General features: G+C 35.7%; 1 protein-coding gene across 1 annotated transcript in view; it reads right to left on the reverse strand.

Moving 5' to 3' along the window:
* Positions 1-22,436, reverse strand: part of Pkhd1l1 (PKHD1 like 1) — a 171,424-nt gene that overhangs the window by 116,680 nt on the left and 32,308 nt on the right. Inside the window, exons 12-21 of the mRNA XM_017802801.2 lie at positions 21,699-21,788; positions 19,388-19,656; positions 17,962-18,053; positions 14,576-14,735; positions 14,055-14,190; positions 13,057-13,200; positions 11,585-11,742; positions 9,552-9,665; positions 7,454-7,603; positions 6,746-6,870 (exon numbers count right to left, since the gene is read on the reverse strand). Of these exons, the coding sequence (XP_017658290.1) occupies positions 6,746-6,870; positions 7,454-7,603; positions 9,552-9,665; positions 11,585-11,742; positions 13,057-13,200; positions 14,055-14,190; positions 14,576-14,735; positions 17,962-18,053; positions 19,388-19,656; positions 21,699-21,788 (1,438 nt within the window). The remainder of the gene's footprint in view (positions 1-6,745; positions 6,871-7,453; positions 7,604-9,551; positions 9,666-11,584; positions 11,743-13,056; positions 13,201-14,054; positions 14,191-14,575; positions 14,736-17,961; positions 18,054-19,387; positions 19,657-21,698; positions 21,789-22,436) is intronic.

Here is a 22,436-nt window from a genome sequence, read left to right on the forward strand (position 1 = left end):
GTATGCAACACATAAAAATTCCAAAGGCATTCTTTTCAAAAAGAGAAAAAGAGCCTTAAAATTCATATGGAAGAAACTTAGGGGATAATTTATGTGGTAAAGGGCTTGCTTTGCAAGCATGAAGACTTTAGTTCAATACTCAAAGGTCACATAAAAAAAGCAAGTCATGGTGGTATATGCTTGCAATACCCTACCTGGGGAGGCAGAGCACATAAAAATTCCAAAGGCATTCTTTTCAAAAAGAGAAAAAGAGCCTTAAAATTCATATGGAAGAAACTTAGGGGATAATTTATGTGGTAAAGGGCTTGCTTTGCAAGCATGAAGACTTTAGTTCAATACTCAAAGGTCACATAAAAAAAGCAAGTCATGGTGGTATATGCTTGCAATACCCTACCTGGGGAGGCAGAGACAGGTGATTCCTAGGACTTACAGTTCAATTCGTGTATCAATCTGCAAGTTCTAGAGCAGTGAATGACCCTGTCTCTGAAAAATGTGAATACTGTTTGAAGAACAACATTCAAGACTGTCATTTGGCCTCAGCATACCTACATGTACATGTACCCTACTTACATATATGCACTCCTTCCCACAGACACATATCCACACACATGAACATATGGAGAGAGAGAGAGAGAGAGAGAGAGAGAGAGAGAGAGAGAGAGAGAGAGAGATCATGTGAAAGCACAAATGATCCTGGAGACCCAAAACAATCCTGAGCAAAAAGATCAATGAATGGAGTATCATCATGCCTGATAGAAGATGATGAATGAACACATGGAAAAAAATTTAATGTCACTAGCTATTAGAGAAATTCAAACTCAAATTCCACTGAGGCTCCAGTGGGGATGGCAGTCATTAAGTAAATAAATAACAACAAATACTAGCAAGTATGCACAGTCAAATACTGCTGCTGGGAATATAAACTAGTCAAGTCACTGTTGAAGTCAGGTTGTAGGAGCCTCAAAATCTAAAAATAGATCTACCAAATGGCCCAGCTAAATCATTCCTGGATATCTACTCAAAGGTCTTCAAGTAAATACAGCACAGAGCTACTCTCACATCAATGTTTATTGAGGCACTACTTATGATTACTAAATGATGGAACCAATCTAGGTGTCAAAGACAGAGGAATGAATAAAGGAAATACAGTATATACACAATGAATCTTTTTAGCCTTGAAGAAGATTGAAATTATGTTGTTTGTAGGAAAATAGAAGAAACTGGAGATAATCAGATTAAGAAATTTAATAGGTCTTAGAAAGACAAAACATATTTTTCTCTTATTTGTGATTCTTATATTTTATAGAGATGTATAAACTTATGTATGTTTGTGGGACATCAAAGGAGACAAAAATGTCTAAGGGAAGAAAGTGGAGTAGTGGGGGGAGGAGGGGGAGAAGGGGAGACAGTAGAGGGGGCATGCTCAAAATGCATTATATTTTTGGAGAGAAATGTTCTTATGTAAACATTACTGTGTACAATGAATATACACAATGAAAGTTTTAATTACAAAAGAGCATTAAGTTCTGCCCAATGCTGAGAAGCAAAACTGGAACTTAATTCCACCTCAGAAATCAAAGTAGCATTGTCCATTATTTTAAGTAACGAAGTGGTGCCAAGTTATTTAGAGATATGCATGGCTGCACAATACACTTTAAATGTGTAATTTGGATGGAGAATTTCCATTAAATATTAACTTCACTGGAATCCCATAAATCACAGTTAAGCAATTCAGCTATGAGAGTTTGTAACAGAGATAAATACTGCATTCAAAGGACTCATTACAGTTCACAATAAGCTCAGTTGCCACTGGACTGATTTGCTTGAGCGCTTTCTACTCCTGTTTTCTTCATGGCTCATACATTTGTGAGATCTACCTCCAGTGAATCTAGGTTTTTACTGCATTTAATAGTTTGGGAAATTGGCATGCACAGATTACATTAAATTACAGTGCTTAAAAACTATGTTTAGGTTCTTTAAGTAGAATTTTACTACTAATTCTATAAGTGAAAAACTATTTGGAAAATATGGCATTTTAAGAAAGATACCAGATACATCTTTTGTAAGTGAAAAAGAGGAGGCAAATATTATTGATAAAATGCAAGTGAATTGTACATTTTACCTTTGTGGCTCAAGAATTCCACCTCTGAAAAGAAATCAGCCAGCTTTAGGATTTCAAATCTTTTATAACTACAAACATCATTGTTTTTGGAAAAGTATATAACAATTCTTGGAAGGAAAATAGAACTTTAAGCACTAACTTTAAGTATTAGTTTTAGGGTTTTTTTTTTTTTTTACGGAAAAAAAATCCTAAAACTAATACATCTATTTGCTTCAGGAGGAAAGCCTAAATTTCATATGAGCATATCTAGAAGTACCAACCAGAGTATGAGTGTTTTTAATCTTAATTGTGATAAGTTTTTGATTTTTTCATTTTTAATGTTTTTATTGAGGTTTTGTATATTTCATATAATACATCTTAATCAAATTTGGACTCCCTCTCCCCTCCCCAAATGTACCACACACTACTAATCAAAGAAGCTTCTTTTTGCAACAGAGGGAGGCGATTGCAGAGTTCCACAACTGGTCACACACAGAGAATATATGTCTGAGAGATGCCCAGCCCTAGGTGACACATCTACAGTGGAACCTCTATACCTAAGGCTCATGGAACATAAAAGAACAGGGGGTAGAGAGAATACTAACACATCCCTCACTCTCATCAGTGAAGCTTCCTCATACAACAGAGTGTGATGCACACAATGTCACAACTGCCTAAGTTTTAGAGAATAAGAGACAGCAGAGTGCATGTCCCTGGGTAAGAATCCTCTATAAAAACCTCAACCACCCATGGCTCAGGGACCATTGCAGAAGACGGAGTTGAAAGTTTTTAAGAGCCAGAGTTGGTACATGAACATAAGGAAACAGAGACTTTCAGGCTACTGGAAAGTTGTTCATATGAGCTTGTAGCAATGCTGAGAGCATTCACAAGACCCTTGCCAACTGAATCAGACAAAAACCCAGCATAGAACAGGGGAAATGGTTAGCAGACCCCAACCCTAACAAAGACTAATGGCAAATGATTACTGTGGAGTTTTAATGGCAGAACTCTATACTTCAAAGCCATGATATTCTTGTTTAAATGTTTGTATCATTTAGGGTAAAGAAAATCCATAGATTCCATCAAATACAGTACAATTTCAAATGACTACAGAGAAGATAAATTACAGACTAAATGGAGAGAATTGTTTATCAAATGCAGCAATCTTCACACTTTGACTAACAGAAGAAGGAGAGCTATAAAATGTTTCAAGATACTATTTCACTGGTGGCATGAAATGTCTACAGATGGTGGCATCAAGACTGAAATGGTGATTCTACTGTTCAATAAGGACATGCAGAGAATTGCTGTAGCAAAATGCACCTTGGCAAAATACCCCTTTAAGAAAAACTTCTGCTTCCTAATGATCCACCAAGGAAGGGATCACCAGCTATCTAAGCAAACTGGCCAGAATGTACGGCAGCCTGTGTGCACCTGCTGTGTGTGCCTTGATCCCTGGCATAGCTTCTGTCCATATGACTGCCAACATAGGGTCGTGGTGGTTTGTCCTGTGTCAAAATTCTCCATAATTAATTATTCCCACTCATTCCATTTTAAGAACCAGCTTTGTTAAGTCCAAAATTTATATACAGAAGTATGTAATGAACTAAAAGTCATATGCAGATCAACACACTTTTCAATTTCTCTCTCTCCCTCCCTCCCTTTCTCCTCTCCCTCCTGCTTCCTCTCCTTCTTTCTTCATTTTACTTTCCTTCCCTCCCTATCACCTTTACCTTCAGAAGAAGCTAAACAGGGAAGGAATATATTAAAATGCAAAACTTACTGTATACATAGGATCATAGGCTATTTATTCAAATGCCTATGATACAGCTAAGCTGTCAGGTAAAGGACTTCTGTTAAATATTTGCTGAGGTTTTTACTAGGGAGAAAATGGGTTTGACTGCTAATTTTAAGTGTTCATGAGAAAATGCAACCCAAGGGTGTTCTATATCTTTCTCAGAGAACAGCTGCTTATAGCTCTGTGCAAACTACATACAGTGTATGTGGACAGAGCTCATGAGTCCAGCCTCAGTATCAGATCAACTTTCTGTGTACCATTTTTTTCTTTCCATCCTATGGGTGTCTATAGAAAGCTTTCCCTAGAGCAAGACATATTATGTTTCCGTGTTTAAGATTCTAAGGAATATTTTTGAAAAATGTATGTCTACAAAAGAATTCCCTGAAATTCCCAATGCACTTTAAAGATTTTTCCTCTTAACAAAGACAAAATTGATGCCTGTTTTCCTGTGGCTTCTGCCCTCATGGATAGAGACTTTGACCTGTATATTTAAACTTGGTACATAGTTGCCCTCATTTTGTCCATTGATTACAGTGTCTGAAGGGCTGGAGATTACAGGTTGAGGATATCATTATATAAATTATTCTTTCTTTAACATAAGTCATCCCACTTTCATAGGAGGAAAGGTTATATGCAGGAAAAGCTTCTCAAAAATTATGAGCTTTTCACCTGGACACAAAGAAGGGTTATATCAAAGGCTATCTTTTGTCTTCATAGTTCTGTTTCTGATGTGTGCCTGTACCTATTTACCTGGTCCGTCTCCTGTTATTGTCCCAGTGAGCATGTCTTATACCCACCTGGTGGAGTGTTACCTCTACTGGAACACTCCAGCAGCCCACCCTGCTGTCTTCAACTTAACTCTGTTGTCCAACCATTTTTTTAAAAATAAGACAAACAAGGTTTTCATTCCAGCTGGCATTAGTGTCCAACTCTGAGTCATTTTCTGTCCCTGACCATCTGAGTGTCAAGAGGAGGTTCTGTTTCTGGTTCACAATTGCCTGATATGTGACCATTCTGAGTTACCAGAGAACCAGCCCTGTCATAGGAATATACTTCTATTCTCTATGTATTATAAAGTGATGAATGCTTAAATTGCAGACTTTAAAGTGGGATAAAAATGATAAAAATATATAAAAGATTTTGATGGAGCTATGACAGAAAAAGACAAAGAAAACTAATTTTTTTCAGATTGAGAACTCAGACTTGGTTACTTTTTTGGCATAAACTTTGTATGAAAGAAAAAAATCCATATTGTTGTAAGGAAATGCTCTATACATGTATTGGTATGATAGTAACATGACTGTATAGTTGTTAAAACTTGGTGAACTTTGTACTTTAAAAGAATGAATTTAACATTATGTAAAGCATACTTTAAAGAAAGTCTAAAATTCATAACAAATGTGCTATAAAATAGTGTCTGTGTTCGTTATTATTTCTACCATAACTTGATGTTTTTTCCATTTAAAAGTTAAAAGTTAGCTGGAGCTATAGAGATGGCTTAGAGGTTAAGAGCACATACTGCTCTTGCAGAGGACCAGAGTTCAGTTCCCAGGACCCATGTCAGATGGCTCATAACTGCTTCTGGCCTCCACATGCACCTACACTCATATGTGCATACCCAACACAGACACACACACACACACACACACACACACACACACACACACACACACACACACAAATGTAATTACAAGACTGCCACAAGATCGAACTAGCCAAAATCTCAACACAGATGGGATGGGGCTTAAGGAGCTCCATCCTTAGCTGAGGAGCCATTGGCAACTGATAACTGCTTGGGGAGGGAGGGTCAGGAATTTTTCAGGGATGCATCGCCTGAGAGACTACCTATGCTCCAGTAGATGACCCTCCATTCATGCACACACAGGTAGCACTAAATGTATTCTGCACTTCTTCTTCTTTTTTTTAAAGAGCTCATGAAGTTTAGAGGGAAGAGTGGTGGGATGCATTGGAGAGGAATTGGAGGGAAGGGAAAAGGGATGAATTTTATAAAAAACATTCATGTGTAAAATTCTCAAGAAATAATAATAATTGGTTTATTAAAAGTTAGATTTGCACAAATTTCATAAAATTAATAATTAAAGAAAACCAAATTACAAAGAACTAAATTATATTTGAAGGTATTGTGTCTGTGGTTATTAAATAGCATTCTTTAGACTCGTTTGGTTCTGTCTCTGTCTCTCTGTGTGTGTCTCTGTCTTTCTGTCTCTCTGTCTCTCTTTCTTTGTGGTGTTGGGTATAAAACTCAGGGCCTTGTTCATGCTAGGCAAGTACTTTTTACTGAGCTATATCCTCAGTTGTTTCTTGATATTTCTCTATTTTAATTTTCACATGTCCAGCTATTGACAAAGTATCACTTCTAAACCTTCCATCCTCTTCTATAATCAAAATATTTTCTCAATCAACACATTGCAAGCACTATGATTTTTCAGTGGTTAAAGTCTAGTAACAATATAGTGCTAAATTAATCTCATTCTGCTTACTCTCAGTATCTAGGAACATTATTAGAGTTAATAATATATAATTTAAATTTTAAAGTGAAAGTTGTTTTTGTCTTTGAAATGGTGCTGCTGATGTTACTAGATCGGTTTTATGTTTATAATCTATAGACTTTCTGAAACAGCTATTTCTGCTAGAAAGCATATGTACAGAGAAAAATAAAGTTTGAATCTTCCTTCTAAACAACACACATACACACACACACACACACACACCACACACCACACACACCGCACAGACACACCATACACACCAAAAAAAGTAAGATTGTCTTTATAGTCTATACATTGGAGCAAAACCTAAGGTGTCAAACTCATAGTATAACTTACTCATTTCCATAAGCAAAGTTGTATTCAAATCGTGTATCAGCACTTCTAGTAATCTTGCCATTGTCTTGGTACTTGAACTTTAGACCAATATAATTTGCCAGGGATCCTTTGTATGCTAGACACAACTACATAAAAAATAGGAATCAGTAACAATATCTTACTTTGTATTCAACAAATACAATCCAAATCAACAAATATTTATTGAGCATTTTTATATGAAGTTTATCATGACACAGACAAAGAAATGGTATATTTCAACCAGCTAGAGAACTGAGGAAGACAGTGCCCCTTATAGAAGAGGGAGTGAAGCTGGAGTGACCTCACATTCAGTAAGTTCTTTGTTTATGTGGACATCGTTTCCTTTACTAATGGAAACAGTTCACTCCCTATGGAGGTAAGCTATCACTAGCTCTAATTAGATATTATGCATATAATTTTTCTAAACTTCTGAGATAAATTAGAGCACATGGTGCTATGCTTCCTTCTTGTCCTCTCTCTTTCCCTCCCTCTCTTCTTCTCTTCCTTCCTTCTTTTTTTCCTTAAGAATCACCAGAAGAAATCACAAGATTCAAAATCAGAATCATTCTTCCTGTCTAAACATGACATGATTCAAAATGGCAAGCACTTCTCCTTGTCTTCAAATTTCATGAAATTTTATTACCAAGGTATTTTCCAGATTCAATTACCATATAATTTTCATGAGCTTACCTGATTATAAGGAAATAATAAAATGTCTCCATATGGTAGTTTGTTTGGTTTAACATCTGCTGAATCAAAAAGAACAGCTGGGTTTTTCAGGGAATAACGACCGCAGTAAGCATCTGTCTCAGCTGTTTTCTCCCCTCTATTAACATTCTCCTAAAGAAACAATCATATTTTAAATGAAAATATGATTTATTGTCTTGCTGTTCTCCCCACATTAACTAAGTTACTCAAGTTCCAATGCAGAGCCCATTATTTCCTAAAGTATTTTAACTTGAAATGTTCATTCCCTTCTCTGAATTCTTCACATTTTCATTCAGACCCCTAATCATATAATTCTTTGTGCCTGTAAGTGGTTATTTTCAAAGTCCTACTGTTTTTCTTATATTGCAAGCTCCTTAGGGATATTTATTTTTTTCTTCTGATTAATTTTTGTTCAATATTTACTATGTGCCATGTTTTTGTTTAATTTTTCATAATTCACGTAATGAAACACTATCCCTATATAAAGGAGCTACCACTTTAGGAAAATGGTATAAGGATCATATTACTTTTTAAAAAAATTATTTTACTTATTATATTATTTTATGTGTACGAATGTATTGCCTGCATGTATGTAAGTGCTCCCATGCCATGCAATACCCACAGAGGTTGGAAGAAGATGTCGGATCCCCAGAACTGGAGTTATGGACAGTTATTAGCTGCCATGTGGGTGCTGTGAACAGAACTGGGGTCCTCAGCAAGAGCAGTTAGTGCTCTTAACTTCTGAGTCATTTCTCCAGCCCCAAGGATCACATTACTCTTGAGAAGAGGCATCAAACTCATACAAAAGCATCAAGAAAAATGTCCCAGTGAAAATGACAGATGAGTTTATTTTTAAAGATTAAACAAAAGTTGTTCAAGTCAGTAAAAGGGCCAATAGGCTTCAGAGGATAAAAACAATAAAAATCTTTGCAAAATAGTGACGTCAGGAAAGTGAGAAAATGAAAATAGCTAAGGTCAGGTAGAATATAGAAATGCATGTTGCAGGACTGGATAGATGCTACAGTGGTTAACCGGCTACACTTGCAGAGTACCCAGATTCCATTCTCAACATTCACATGGTGGCTAACAACCACATGTAACTCCAGTTCCAGTGGATCCGAGGCCCTCTTCTGACCTCCATTGGTATTGCATGACACAGGTGCACTTACATGTATACAGGTAATACACTCAAACACATAAAAAATAAATAATAAAAAATATTTTTAAAATAAAATACATGCTGGGATGGTGATAGGAGATATGGAGGGAAGAAGTGAGGTGTAAAATAATCCTCATGATCAATAGTATTGCATCAAGGCACACATATATATTAAGTTGAGAAGGTTGCTAATCAAGCTGAAAATTTTCCATTTTTATCTCTGATAAATGTACCCATGAGACATACATGTGATATATATTTTAAAGGTTCTTCTAGAATCCTTCTAAAGTATTGACAGTTGCTTCTAGAGTATTGATCTCAATGACATATCTAAACTCTATATTTTTGTATTCTTGTATATGTGTGTGTGCATGCCTGTATGAATTGTGTGTGCATGTTTATGTTAAGGATGCACGCATGCCACAGCACATGTGTGGAGGTCTGAGAAGAGCCTCTGGTGTCAGTCCTTACCTTCCACATGGTTTGAGACAATCTTTTGTTTGCTGCTGCACACACGGGGGCCACTGAGGATTCTGATATTTCCACCTCCCATCTCTCTATAGGAGTCCTGGGATTATAGATGCATGCTACTGTGTCTGGCTTTGCCTAGGTCCTGGGGATCTTAACTCAAGTCTTCATGCTTGTACATCAAGTCCACTGAGCCATCTCCCCATCCCTATATTTCTTATTCTTACAGTGTCATTTGGAAATGGTGCATATCTAGCTCCAGTCTTCACAATCATCTTGTAATGTGAGATGTAAGAACAGGCATTACTAGTAAATCTATAATAAAACTGCTTTTGCAAATGACTTAGAACAATAAAATGACTAATGTTAGTTCAAGAAAAGAAACCACAAAATTCCAAACACTTATGTGAAGTTTTAGTTAGTCAGTTTCAAAGTTCATTCAGCATTCCATACCAGGTCAAAATCAGTCTCATAATCCCTGAAATATTTGACTAGGAATCCTTCTTTGAGATGTGCGATTTCTGGTGGGCACTTAGTGCTAACCATCTCTTCCACAGCCATCTGAAACTGGAGGAACAACACGCACTTCAGTAATTTCCTTGTCAGGACCTTAGGACATCAATAATTTGACTATTAATTTGGACAATTAACTTTCTATCAAAATACTTTCACAAGGCAATTCCCATGTTAGCTGTAATTATGATAATTTATCCATAATGTCCTAAATTTTTTCAAGTTAGCACATGATTGTTTAGTGTCCATTGATCTTTTTAAGGGTTTTATTTTAGAATCATTATGTCCAATTGGCAATTATTACCTTATTTTTGTATACTGTAAACATTTTGTTTAGTAGTGTTTTAAAGAGAACAACAAAGAAAATCTAAATGAATTGTTGCCCAATTAAATTAATTTCAAATAAAGCATTTTTCTCAATAAACTCAAAGTTAACCAAGAAAAAAACCTATATGCTCAGATGTATTCTATTACAAAATGAGTTGCAAATACTGTAAGCCTATACTTAATGATTCTCCAAAAGCATGAAATATTTTGGACGAAACAGGAATTAGGAGGTATTGATGAGTCACCTAACTTTCATATCTATTTCTCTGATAAACCATAGAAATAATTGTTGCTTAGAATTTTTAATTATTTATTTTCATTTAATGTGTATGAGTGTTTTGGCTGCATGTATATGTGGACCCATGCATGTAATAACAACAGAGGCCAGAAGAGGGCGGTGGATTCCTTGGAACTGGAATTAATGGTAGGTGTTAGCCACCATGTGGGTGCTGGGAACCAAGTACAGGTCCTCTGCAAGAACAGCCAGGGCTCTTAACCACTGAACCATCTCTCCAGCCCCTGTTGTTTAGGATTAAAGGTTTAAAATGGGGTATAATATTTAATCCTCAAGCAAACACTAACTGAAATGCATGGTAGAGGTAAGTTCCAAGATAAGGTAACACATATGCCCTGCCCACACTGCCCAACACAATAGGTCTCGTTGACACAGGTCAAAGAACTCCTTTCTGTCTTTACAGTATTTACTCCCTTCTTTCCTCACAATGATTTAGCCAAGACAGTAACAAAATGAATTGCTTCTCTTTGAAGTAGTCTTTATGTGAGATTAATATTTAGATGGATTTCTGTTTAATAAAATAACAAACCATTTGAATTTTATAACAAAGCCTTTTGCTGTACTCCATCACTCGTTTTTTTTTTTTCCCCATTGTTGTTGTTTTTTGTTTGTCTTTTGGTTTTTTGTTTTTTGTTTTTTGTTTTTTTTGGTTTTTTTTTGGTCTGTTTTTTTGTTTTTTTAACCTCAGTGAAAAATTGGATTTGGGGTGGATAGGGACACAAAGTCTCTACACAAAAGGAGAGCAAGGTTATGGTAACTTTGAAATGGTTTGTAGCAGGATGGGTGGTTATACTAGATTGTTTTTGTGTCTATTAGAGACAGAAATATTTATGACACAGAAATTTTAGTAAATTAACTGATTACAAGTAAAGGATTTCCCCCAATAAACTAAAAATCAATTAGAAAAAAATTCTATGCTCAAATATATTTTATTTTCAAAAGAAGAGATGCACATATTGTAAGCCTATTCTTAACAATATTAGATATTTTGTTTGACTTATTTTTTATTTTTATTTTGGAAACAGGACCTCCCTATAGCCCCAGCTGGCCTGGAGCTCACTATGTAGACCAGGATGACCTCCATCTCACAGAGATCTGCCTGTTCTGCCTCCAGAGTGCTGATATTAAAGGCATGTACCACCTTGCCTAGCTAATACTAAATATTTTGTATTAAACAAGAATTAATATACACTTATGAATCTCATAACTTTCATATCTATTTCTCTGGAAAAGTTAAGTGATCTTCATTGATTTCTTGAAGCAATGTCCTTTCTTATCTGTCTCTAAATAGCCAGCTTGTACTTTCAAAAGATCCAGGGGAACTACATGGTAGAATGTTCCTGGAGCATACTTCAGCTTCTGATGACTGTGCAGCAAGGGGCTTAGATGCAATCCCATCCCAACTCAGTGTGAATGTCTCCAAATTAGGTTTTCCTCTGGTTTGTTCAGTGATATCCAGTGTGACATTATTCCCTTCAAATACTTCATAACCAAGCAAATCAAAGTCTCCTGCAATGAGATACCAACTCAAATATTTAAAAGAAAATTTATAAGACATTCATAAATCTATAACAGACATTCAAATGTGATCAGATTGATTATATTTGAAGTTTCATCAACTCAAAAGAGGAATGGGAAAGATGGAGGCTCCTGCATAAAGTGTCATTTTGAGAGAAATAAAGCCTGGTCCTCCAAAGTTTCTCTTATTTTCAATTCCACTGACTTTCTCTATCGGGTAAAGTCTTAGAATATAGCCAGTTATGATTTTGCTACATATTTGGTAAGGACTCTGCTGAAGCCTCAACATTTTTCTATGATCTACAAGTAGATCAACATGACTAGCCATATTTTCACTTATATAATGTTTTGACAAGCATCAAAATTTCTAGAACGTCAGTTCATGATAAAATTCTTCATCTTCCACTCAATAATCAAATTAACAATTCTGTAATGCAGGACATAAGCACTAAGGTAATATTTCAATTATATGAATTTAAAAATAACAATTTCCACCAGGTGTGGTGGTGCACACCTTTAATCCCAGCACTTGGGAGGCAGAGGCAGGCGGATCTTTGTGAGTTTAGGCCAGCCTGGTCTACATAGTGAATTCCAGGACAGCTGGGGCTGCAGGGAGACCCTGTCTCAAAAAAAAAATTTCCAAAGAAAATATTCACCTACACACACACACACACACACACACACACACACACACACACCCATTGTACTGGCTTTGACTTACCACATGGCCAACTTGGCTGCTAAACTTGACTTAACAGTAGATTGCCTATTTCAATGTTTCAAAAAATGTCTTGTGTGAAGCAGTAACACTAGGTTAAAAATATATCACTTGAAGTACTTTTAAAAGGATGGAAAAATCAATTAAATTTGCATTAAATACAGATAATGATTTGTTTAGCTGCAGGACTCCACAGGGATTCAATATTCTAAAGACCCCTCTCAATCTTCATGGAAGATCCATGGTAGGGAATAGTATCCTTATGAATTTAGCCATATTTCTTTCTTCAAGAAAGATTTGGTTAGGAATTTGTCTCTGAAACAACCCTGATTTATTAAAATTAATTTTCAAAATTAATATTACTAATTTATAAAATTTTCCTGTATTAGCAGTGTACTTGTGCTGCATATATGTGCTCTCACGTGTGGGAGTTATAAATTCCTTGCCAAAGGAAATGAGTACCACTTAATTTCTATGTCTTCTGACATTGCACAAGGTGATGGATCTAAATCTTTTTTATCTTTACCATTTTATGAAATGATTTTATACTGTCATTGTACAGGACAAACAGTGAAATTCAAACTTACCTCTAGTTGATACAAAGGTTATTGTGTAGATGTAGCTCTGGGCATTCCTAGTACTTGTTACTTGAACTGTATCTGGTTTTATAGACCAAAGGTCATTTAAAGCTGATTGTAACCTGAAGTCAGAAGCATCAGCAGGCAGCCAGACTTTGGAAAAATTATAAAAGAAAAGTAGAAAATTGAAATACTTTTAGTCTACCACAGCCCAAATTGATATCTTGTGCTTAATTTTTTAGTTAATGGCTACACTTGATAGCATAAAAGCTATAATGTAGAAAATTGATCCAGTATAGAAATGTTGACTGTTTCATTGATTAGTGATGTTTTTGATAGTAGAGAATACTTTATTGTTTTAATACTGCCACTATAATAAGCATTGTGTTTTGCAAACAATAAGCACTAATCTATATTACATAAGACAACAGGAAAAGCAAAATTTAAGTTTTAGGATTTATTAACAAATATAGAAATGTGTTATTAAACTGATGAATCAATATTTTGTAGATCTACTACTAAGGCAAATTGGAATATGTATTTATTCTCTATAATGATAAATTTTATTCCCATTTTTCTTATACCTGTGAGTCATAGATATGCAAAGCATTTATATGCCTTTCGATGCACATTTATTAACATTTTAAAACAGAATATTATGTTATATGCCAGAAAGTTGTTCTCATGCGATCCAAGTATAAGTCTTCCTTCACAATGCATGTTTCTTCTCGTTTATCTAGCATACTATTGAAATGATATTTTTCAGGCAGTGTCATTGACTAGAGCAAATACTTTATACTTATGCTCATACATAGAGTGAACTGTGCTGGGTTTCTCCTGTAATTTTCTACTTATCTAGATGAACTCTGAACTTCACAAACAGTACGCTGATCAGGAAGGTGGAAGACAAATATGAGGGAGGTACAATAATATCAATAATGTGCATGTGTGAAAATGTCATAATGAAATCCATTATTTTGTGTGTCAACTTACTATTCATAACTTACCAGTTTTTTCCATGTTGTAAGTTAATCTGAATTGGTAAAGTGAACAGGAATTAGCTCCCACACACGGGCTGCTCACTGTGATCTGCTGAACTTCATTGGTTGCATTAGTTGTTTCCCAGTTTTCCAATGTTATAACCTATTTTCCGATGAAAAACATTAATACATAAATGTGCTTTAGTCAATATTGCTATTTAATGCCTCTTCAGTGCTCCACTTTACTATCAATGATAAAATTATATTTTACAACATTTTTAGATATGTCTTACAAAGTAAAAGCTTGATAGGTTTGTAATGCAGATATGTCAAGATGAAACTCAACCACTACATGACTGTATTCCCCTTATACATGTAATCGAGTGAAATCAGTCACCAAATGGAGCAGGTCCTTGTGTGATTACTGCTTCTCAAGGCTAGAAGTTGAACTCAAGGTCTCACAAATGTTAGGCAGACATTCTACCAGTGACCATTCTCCAGCCTTGGACATTCATTGTCAGTAAAGCAGATCTATCATCACAGCAAACCTGTACTTCCGGCATGACGGTTGACTGGGATTTGACAACTTGTTCTTCATTTACTGCATCTCCTGTTTGATTTTCAGTAAAGACATTTCTATACTGGTACAATCCAACATCAACAAAAGCACTCAATCTATACTCCTGCAGCAAAATTTCAATGTAGTATCTGGAAAACAGAATAATGAAGACATTATTTTTCTCCCAAACATGTCATGAAATCTTTTTAAATTAAAAGTCTGTAAAAGTCATTAAATTATATAGATTATATAAAATGGGGTTTAGTACAGGGCTTTGCAGCAGTTTACAAAAATAAAATTGAAGAACATAATATACCCTCATCGTCAGAAACCTGTTCCCATTCAGGTTAATCAATAAATATTTACTGAAGAAGATATTAGCCCCGATGCTCAAGGACCTTAAACAAAATAATATCATAGACTGTAATAATAACTCCATGGAATATAACACCGAGGATAGGAATAAGTTAATGAAGATGTTTAGAATATTCAAGAGTTCGCAGCTAGGCCTACATACATCACACATTTTTGTAGTTGAGTGAATGCAGGAATTGAGGTTGAAAGTCCTTGATATGGTTTGGATCTTCTTGGGTATTTGAAACATTGATGGAGGGCTAACACAACTGGACATGCCTTAAAGTTGACTCTATTTGTAGTTTGAGAATAAGACATTGCCTCAGAACTTTTACTGATTAGGCTGATTATGGCCCTCCAACAAGATAGGTGGAATTCTTCATGCCTCATCCTTAGAATTCTTGATTTTTTTAGAATCTTTGCTCATCATCTAATTTTCTGCTTAGGCTAAGGCATTCACTGACCACCTCTTATACATGAGGGATATTTTTCTTCCCCATCTGGATCGCTATCATGTCTGTCCTTGCTGATGCCACATGGTTGTTCCTATAAATTGCCATGTTGCCAACAATAAGCTCATGGGAGACCCTGAATGAATGAGGGACATTTATCATGACTGGTATCATTGGAGTTTGGGTAGTATCCTTGTTAAAATGATATTGAAGGATTAATACAGGCTCCGAGCTGCCTTAAGAATATGTATACACCTCTGATGAAACAAGGTGGCCAAGACTAATTAAAGATCATGAGACAAGAAGAAATACTAAATTCTGTATCCTTACTTGCAGCTTGATAACATTAACTGGCCAGGCATGGTGATGTACGCCTTTAATTCCAGCACTCGGGAGCAGAGGCAGGGCTAATCTCTGTGAAATCAAGGCCAGCATGGACTACATAGTGAATTCCAGGCCAGCGAAGGTTACAGGGATACCCTGTCTTCAAAAAGAGCCCCCCAAAAAGTATTAACTAAGCATTTGCTGTGTATTAGATACCAAAACTAAGCATTTTGCAGAAATTATTCTGTTTGACTCATGAGTCCCTTATAATAGCTATAACTGTTATTGTTCTTCAAAACAATGAGAGAACAAGAGAATTTTAAGGATTTGATTTCTTTTAAAATTAGTAACCTTACTCAGCACATAAAACAAATCAATGTAGCTGGGCTTGGTGATGCACACCTTTAATCCCAGCACTCGGGCAGAGGCAGGCAGATCTCTATAAATTAAAGGCAAGTGTGGTCTACCCAGTGAGTTCCAGGCCAGCTGGGGCAATAGGGAGACCCTGTCTCAAAAAGACCAAGCTACCAACCAACCAAACAAAACACACGATCATTACCAAAAAACAAAAACAAAAACAAAAAACCGCAAAAAATATCACCATCTTGGTGAAAGACACATGCATCCAAACTGTAGCATCATACAAGTGAAGACAGAAACCATTAACATATAAATAATGCACGTGTGTAGCACTATGCCTAGAACACAGAACATAATAGCACATCTCACAGAATGGCCTTCTCTACAAGCCAGGGTGCCTGATGCCCGTCACCTCATAGCATCTTCAGCATGGTGTGAGGCTGCTACGACTCACCATTTTGCAGGCCAGGAGGAAGGGTGGTGCTGACATTTGGTAACTGATCTAGGGTCACACAACATGGAGGCCAAACTCCGAATCAGGATTTGAACTGAGGGCTTTGGTTTTACCCAACTCTTTCTGGTCTTCCATGGTATCCAAGATGAATGGGAAAGGGACACCCAATGGTCCGGGGCCTGAGTGGCCAGGAAGCTCTGTCAGTAACTGCCCTGCACCTTCCTGAAGTGCCTGTGTGTCACACCCACCTCCTTCCCAGGTTTCATGGTCATCATGGTTTTCTTTACCATGATGGGATCTTCTTTCTCATAACCATCAGCTTTCAGTGGCTGAGCTGTTGGCTGCTCCAGGTGAGTGACATGAAGGGGTAGGATACATCTTTGGGAGCTGTGTGTGGTGGGACTTCTTGTTCCTTGAGGCCCTATAAGGCTAGAGCATAGCTGAGGTCCCATAGGGCAGGGTTGTACAGCTGTCTCGGAGCAGCATGTCTGACTTCCCATCTGGTCCTGACTTCTGGCTTTGCAAAGCAGACCATCACCCATAGTTTTCTTGGGACAACAAGATTTCTGTCCACACGCAGCTCCCCATGAACCTGTGCATATATCTCTTTAGAGACTTTTTCTTATACCTTGGGCCTTCTCAGTGAAGCTTTGTTTAAGGTATGAATAAATAAATAAATAAATAAATAAATAAATAAATAAATAATACATACTATCAGTGATAATACAATTCACATGGTTTCTTTCTCTCTAGCAATTTTTAAGTGCTCAGCTATTGTAACAGAGAAATTAGATTAATGGAGTGACTGAAAAATCAATCGTAAAAAGAATTAAAATCAGTATTAAATAAATTTCACATAATTAGAACTTCTGCAATAGGAATAGTTTAAAATTTAAATTTTACTTGCTTAGTGAATGTCAGTATTCTTCAAAATAAAGAATCAAATGACAAAATCATGGAGAACAACCAATTATAAGTACTTTTGTGGTTCTAGAGATTGAACACAGGGCATTGTGCATGCTCGGTAAGTTCATTATTATTGAGTTACAGCCCCAGTGTTTAAGAATGCTCAATCCCAAGTGGGCAGCCTTAAACACAGGTACATACAAGCACCGATAGATGAACTCAATGCATTATATATGTATGCTTATAAATTATGAAAATGTAATGACAATAATCAAAGAAGAGGATGAGAAATTGAAAGGGAGTGGAGGTGGTATGAGATGAATTGATGGGAGACTGGGAGGGAAGAAAAAAATAATGCAAATACTCATGTATGAAATTCTCAAAAATAAAACGAAGTGTTAGAAAAACAATGATCAATTAAATTAAGTCGATATCTATGCAGAGAAATTAAACTATTGTAAAACATAAGGCTACATTCCTTAAATGCTACATGATAACTTAATGGTGAGAGAAAAATACCCTTACTCTTTTCCTTTCTGCAGATGAATATCATCCGATCTTTGTGTTGGATTCGAAAAATAACTGTTGGCATTAGCAGAGTGATATGCAATCCTCACCTTATCCAAGAAAGAAAGAAAGAAAGAAAGAAAGAAAGAAAGAAAGAAAGAAAGAAATTTATTTTAGTAAACATTTCAATAATTTAATTTAATTCAACAACTCTATTCAATAATTTTTATTTATCACTACTTCAATTTTAGAACATATATGAAAAATGTGAAAATTCATATTTTTCTTCTAAGATGTGATTCATAGCAACATGAATTTTTCCAGTTATGGAGCTTTCATCATTGCTCCAGCCCCCCTAACAGCAGCATCACTACCCAAAGGCTGTTGCACAGATGCTAGCTTTTCCAATAATATAATTGCAGTGGAAAATAAAAAATATACATACTGAAGAAGGGGTTATTGTTGTTGTTATATAAATGGGATTTTACTTTGACAAGAATGTCATTTTATACAAATTATTTCATTACATGCACCCTTGAAAGATGCTAAAACTCACTAAATGCATATGTGAGAGGACTTTGGACTTCTCAGTTCGAATCATTGTCACCTTTTGAGTAAAATGCTGACAAGTAACAGTGAATTCACAAATTGCAAGTAGCAATCTACACATACGAAACAGTGTAGGAAACAATCTTGCCATATAAATTCAGTACTAAAATGTGATTTTTAAATTTGATTTATTAGTTTCATATTTGTGGAACAATCTTGAGGAAATAGTCCAAATTATTAAATGAACAAAGGAATTCAATAGAGTATTATTTGTCATCATAAAACATCAGAAGTAAATTAAAAACTTATTAGTAGGGAGGAAATTAAGTTTAGTAAACTCATGTAGCGCATACTAGTCAGTAATTTAAAAAAAAGGCACTCATTTGTCATTTAGTACTAATATGTAACAAAATGACTCCAAAATTAAGATTCTATTTATAGATTTTAGGTTATAAGATTCTATTTATAATACATAAGATTATATTTAAGATTCTCTCTATGCAAAATCCAAATACTGATTATAAAGTCAGACTGTCATCTAATAACTGAGTAAATGTAAAATAGTAAGAATTTTATTCTTTTTAATATTTCCTACGCTTTGATTATAATTCCTCCACAATCAAGAAAAGTTTCTATTTTAAAGCGTGTGTGTGTGTGTGTGTGTGTGTGTGTGTGTGTGCAAGTGAATATATGTATGTATGTTTCGCTTGGCAGAGAAAATATCAACAAGGGAAATCATTTTATTTCTACAAGAACTTTATAGTTTACATCACACTGTGTAAAAATAGCAAGATCTCAAACTCATTCACTGATTTGGATTAGAATAAATCAGACACATTATGGGGATTACCATATTGTTTTCATGCTATCCAACAGCATATTTCAGCTTCCCTACCTTATCCTCTGGGTGTCCAGTCTGACTGAAATAAAGAGCATAGTGGTCATCACCTCTGATATAGAATCTATAAACATCAGAATCTGGAGCCACCAAAAATCCACTGAAGCGTGCAACAAATGTGTCTTGTTCCATGGGCCAAATATAGAAAGTTGAATCTACCCAGCTGGCGCCCATGTACCCAGGGGTGTGTTCATTGTAGTGAAGTATCTCTTCAAGATGTGCTGGCCGGCTGTTATTCCACATCTCGAGCTTTAGGCCTCTCCCACCTAAACATAATAGAATAAATGAAACTTCACTAGGATCATGATGCAGTGCCTCCACAGCCTTCTATTTGGTCATGGTAAAGAAGTTTTCTGTGTGTACAAACAAAACAATTTCACATACCTCTACATGTTCCTGAGCCTAGAGTCAGAGCGTTCTCAGGCCATCTACAATTTATTTACTATTACTTGATTTCCCTGAGCTGCAATTGTGATTCACATTAAATGTAATAACACTTTTGCTTGGTTTCTATGTGGATGACAAGCACTGTGCATGTAAAATGTTTGGCATTTAATGACTGCTCTAGGTAGGATGACAACACATAATTGTACAATGTTGCCTATGATATGATAGATGCTTTATATAGTGAAGTTACAAAACTTCAAATTTTAAATGATTTGGTTATAATATCCTTGCCTTGATTATTCTATCTAACCAAAGTTATTTACTAATGGGCTTACAAAGCAAATATTCAAAGAACAGACACAGACATTGTTGCTTTAATATTTTCTCTCAATATATATTTTTCTTTGTTTTTTTTTTCTTTTTCCTTTAAACACTGATTCTATGCTAGGACTTCATCTCCTTGGATAGAATCAAAGAGAGAATGTCCTCAATTAGGTGTAGCTATACTTGCTGTATACTCTGTGATTAATCTTTTTTCTAATCAGAAAGGAATTGTCAAATTATTTGTCCTCTTTTTTCCTAAAGTGTAACACCATTAAGCTATGTCTTCCTTCAGTAGTCTTAAGTTTGTTTGTACCTGGAAACTAGCAACTAATCTTCTTCATCTGAATTTTCTTAGCAAAAAGCTTGAGCAACTCAACCTTTTATAGCACCAGTGTTCCCTGATACATGTCCATAACTTTTTCTAAATTCATCAATTATTAATATCAAAACTATTGTGTAAAACTGGAAACTTTTTACTAGCATTCAAACAAAGAAATGAAAGGTTAGAAATAAGAATGTATTATACTCCAAATACCAATGACACAGTTATGAATAGATTGCACAGTGAAGATGTGAGATCTACACTACACGCAAACATTTCAAAGGATGCATAGTGTACAGGATGGCCATGCACTGCAATTTCATTGGGTTTAAAAGAGAACGTCTGAAAAGAACTTTGAGTTACATGTCTTTCGTTTACTTTTACTCCCATATCATTCTAGACCAATAAGAATTTAATCTACCCCATTTATATTTTTCAAGCAGGAAAAAGTTTTTTTATTATTTTTATTTTACGTGTATGCGCGTATTGCCTGCATGTAGGTAAGTGTACCTGTGTCATGCAATGACCGTGGAGGACAGAAGAGGCTGTCAGATCCCCTGGAACTGGAGTTATGGACAGCTGTTAGCTGCCATGTGGGTGCTGGGATTCAAACCCGGGTCTTCTGCAAGAACAGTCAGTGTTCTTAACCACTGAGCCATCTCTCCAGCCCCAGGAAAACGTATTTTTTAAATGCTCACATTAACTTTGCCAAGTTTTAGTAATCATGATTTAAATATGTGTGCCATTGCATTCTTTTTTGTAGAGAAATGCTATTTTTCAAAAAGGTACCAGAATTTAGGCTCTGGTTGTCTCTGCTGGTACAGTATTGATGCAACTGTTTTAATACAAACATGCCCAGTTGGCAGAGTCTTTGCTGCACAAATATCTCCTAACTCGGAAAACCTCAAAACTATGAGGAAATTTGTTAAAATTCTTTTTAAATTGTTTTATTATTTATTTTTATTTTACGTGTGAGTGTTTTGCCTGCATGTATGTAAGTATACCATGTGAATGCAATACCTGCAGAGGCCAGAAGAGGACACAGAAACTCCTGGCACTGGAATTACAGATAGTTAGCCACCATGTAGGTGTTGGGAACTGGATTGTCTGCAAGAGTAGCCAGTGCTTTTAACCACTGAGCCATCTCTCTAGTCCCTGTCAAAATTCTTACTACAGATCCTATGGTGTTGAAACAATATTCTTTACAAAGAATATATGTCAATAATAATTTTCTCTACAAATATAGATTGACCATTCTCATTCATGGTAACTTACCTGGATACACAGTTTTGAGAATCTGGGGTTTGGGAGGTGTCTTGCAGTGTATACTATTTTCTGTGACATCCAAAATATCACAGGCTTGACCTATACCAAAATAAAATGCAGAACAGTTACAAAAGAAGCTTTAGAATGCAAATAGCCTCAGGCTGTCTTGAAATGCCTTTTTAAATTAGAACATTTAAATTAAAGCATTGCACAAGCAAGTGATAAAATTGGGGCTTTTACTCCTTTATACAGCTTCCAGTAAGGCTTATCAAAGTCACTAGCTTTCTTACTTCCACAAAGGAAAATTACTTCCCGGCAAGATACCACAAGTCTAAGATAGAAAGTTTCTTAATTTTTGACAAAAATATGAAAAAAAGATAAAACTACATATAATTATAAAACATGTCACTTCTGTGTTCAAAGTGAAGTCTGTTCTGTTAAGTGAAAGTTGTTGAGTAAAACATGCAGGATGTTCAGAAAGGTGAAGGCAGAGGATTCCTCACCCTTTTTGGTAAAAAAAATTAGTGTCTTACATACCTTGATATCTATACTAATTGGGTCAGAGGGATTCAAAGGACACTTTTTGCTCCTTGCCCTCCTGGGTCGATTAGTTCCCAGGGACTATGAGCATCGCACAAAATATCCTGTAATGGTGGTGGGTCATCTGGCCTCTTGATCAAGGAAGCTGAGGAGACCCCACCAGATGGACTTGAACCAGTGTCCAGTCTATAAAGAGGAGGGTCAACA

The sequence above is a fragment of the Nannospalax galili genome, unplaced genomic scaffold, assembly GCF_000622305.1.
Source record: "Nannospalax galili isolate Female #2095 unplaced genomic scaffold, S.galili_v1.0 scaffold284, whole genome shotgun sequence".
Classification (NCBI taxonomy): domain Eukaryota; kingdom Metazoa; phylum Chordata; class Mammalia; order Rodentia; family Spalacidae; genus Nannospalax; species Nannospalax galili.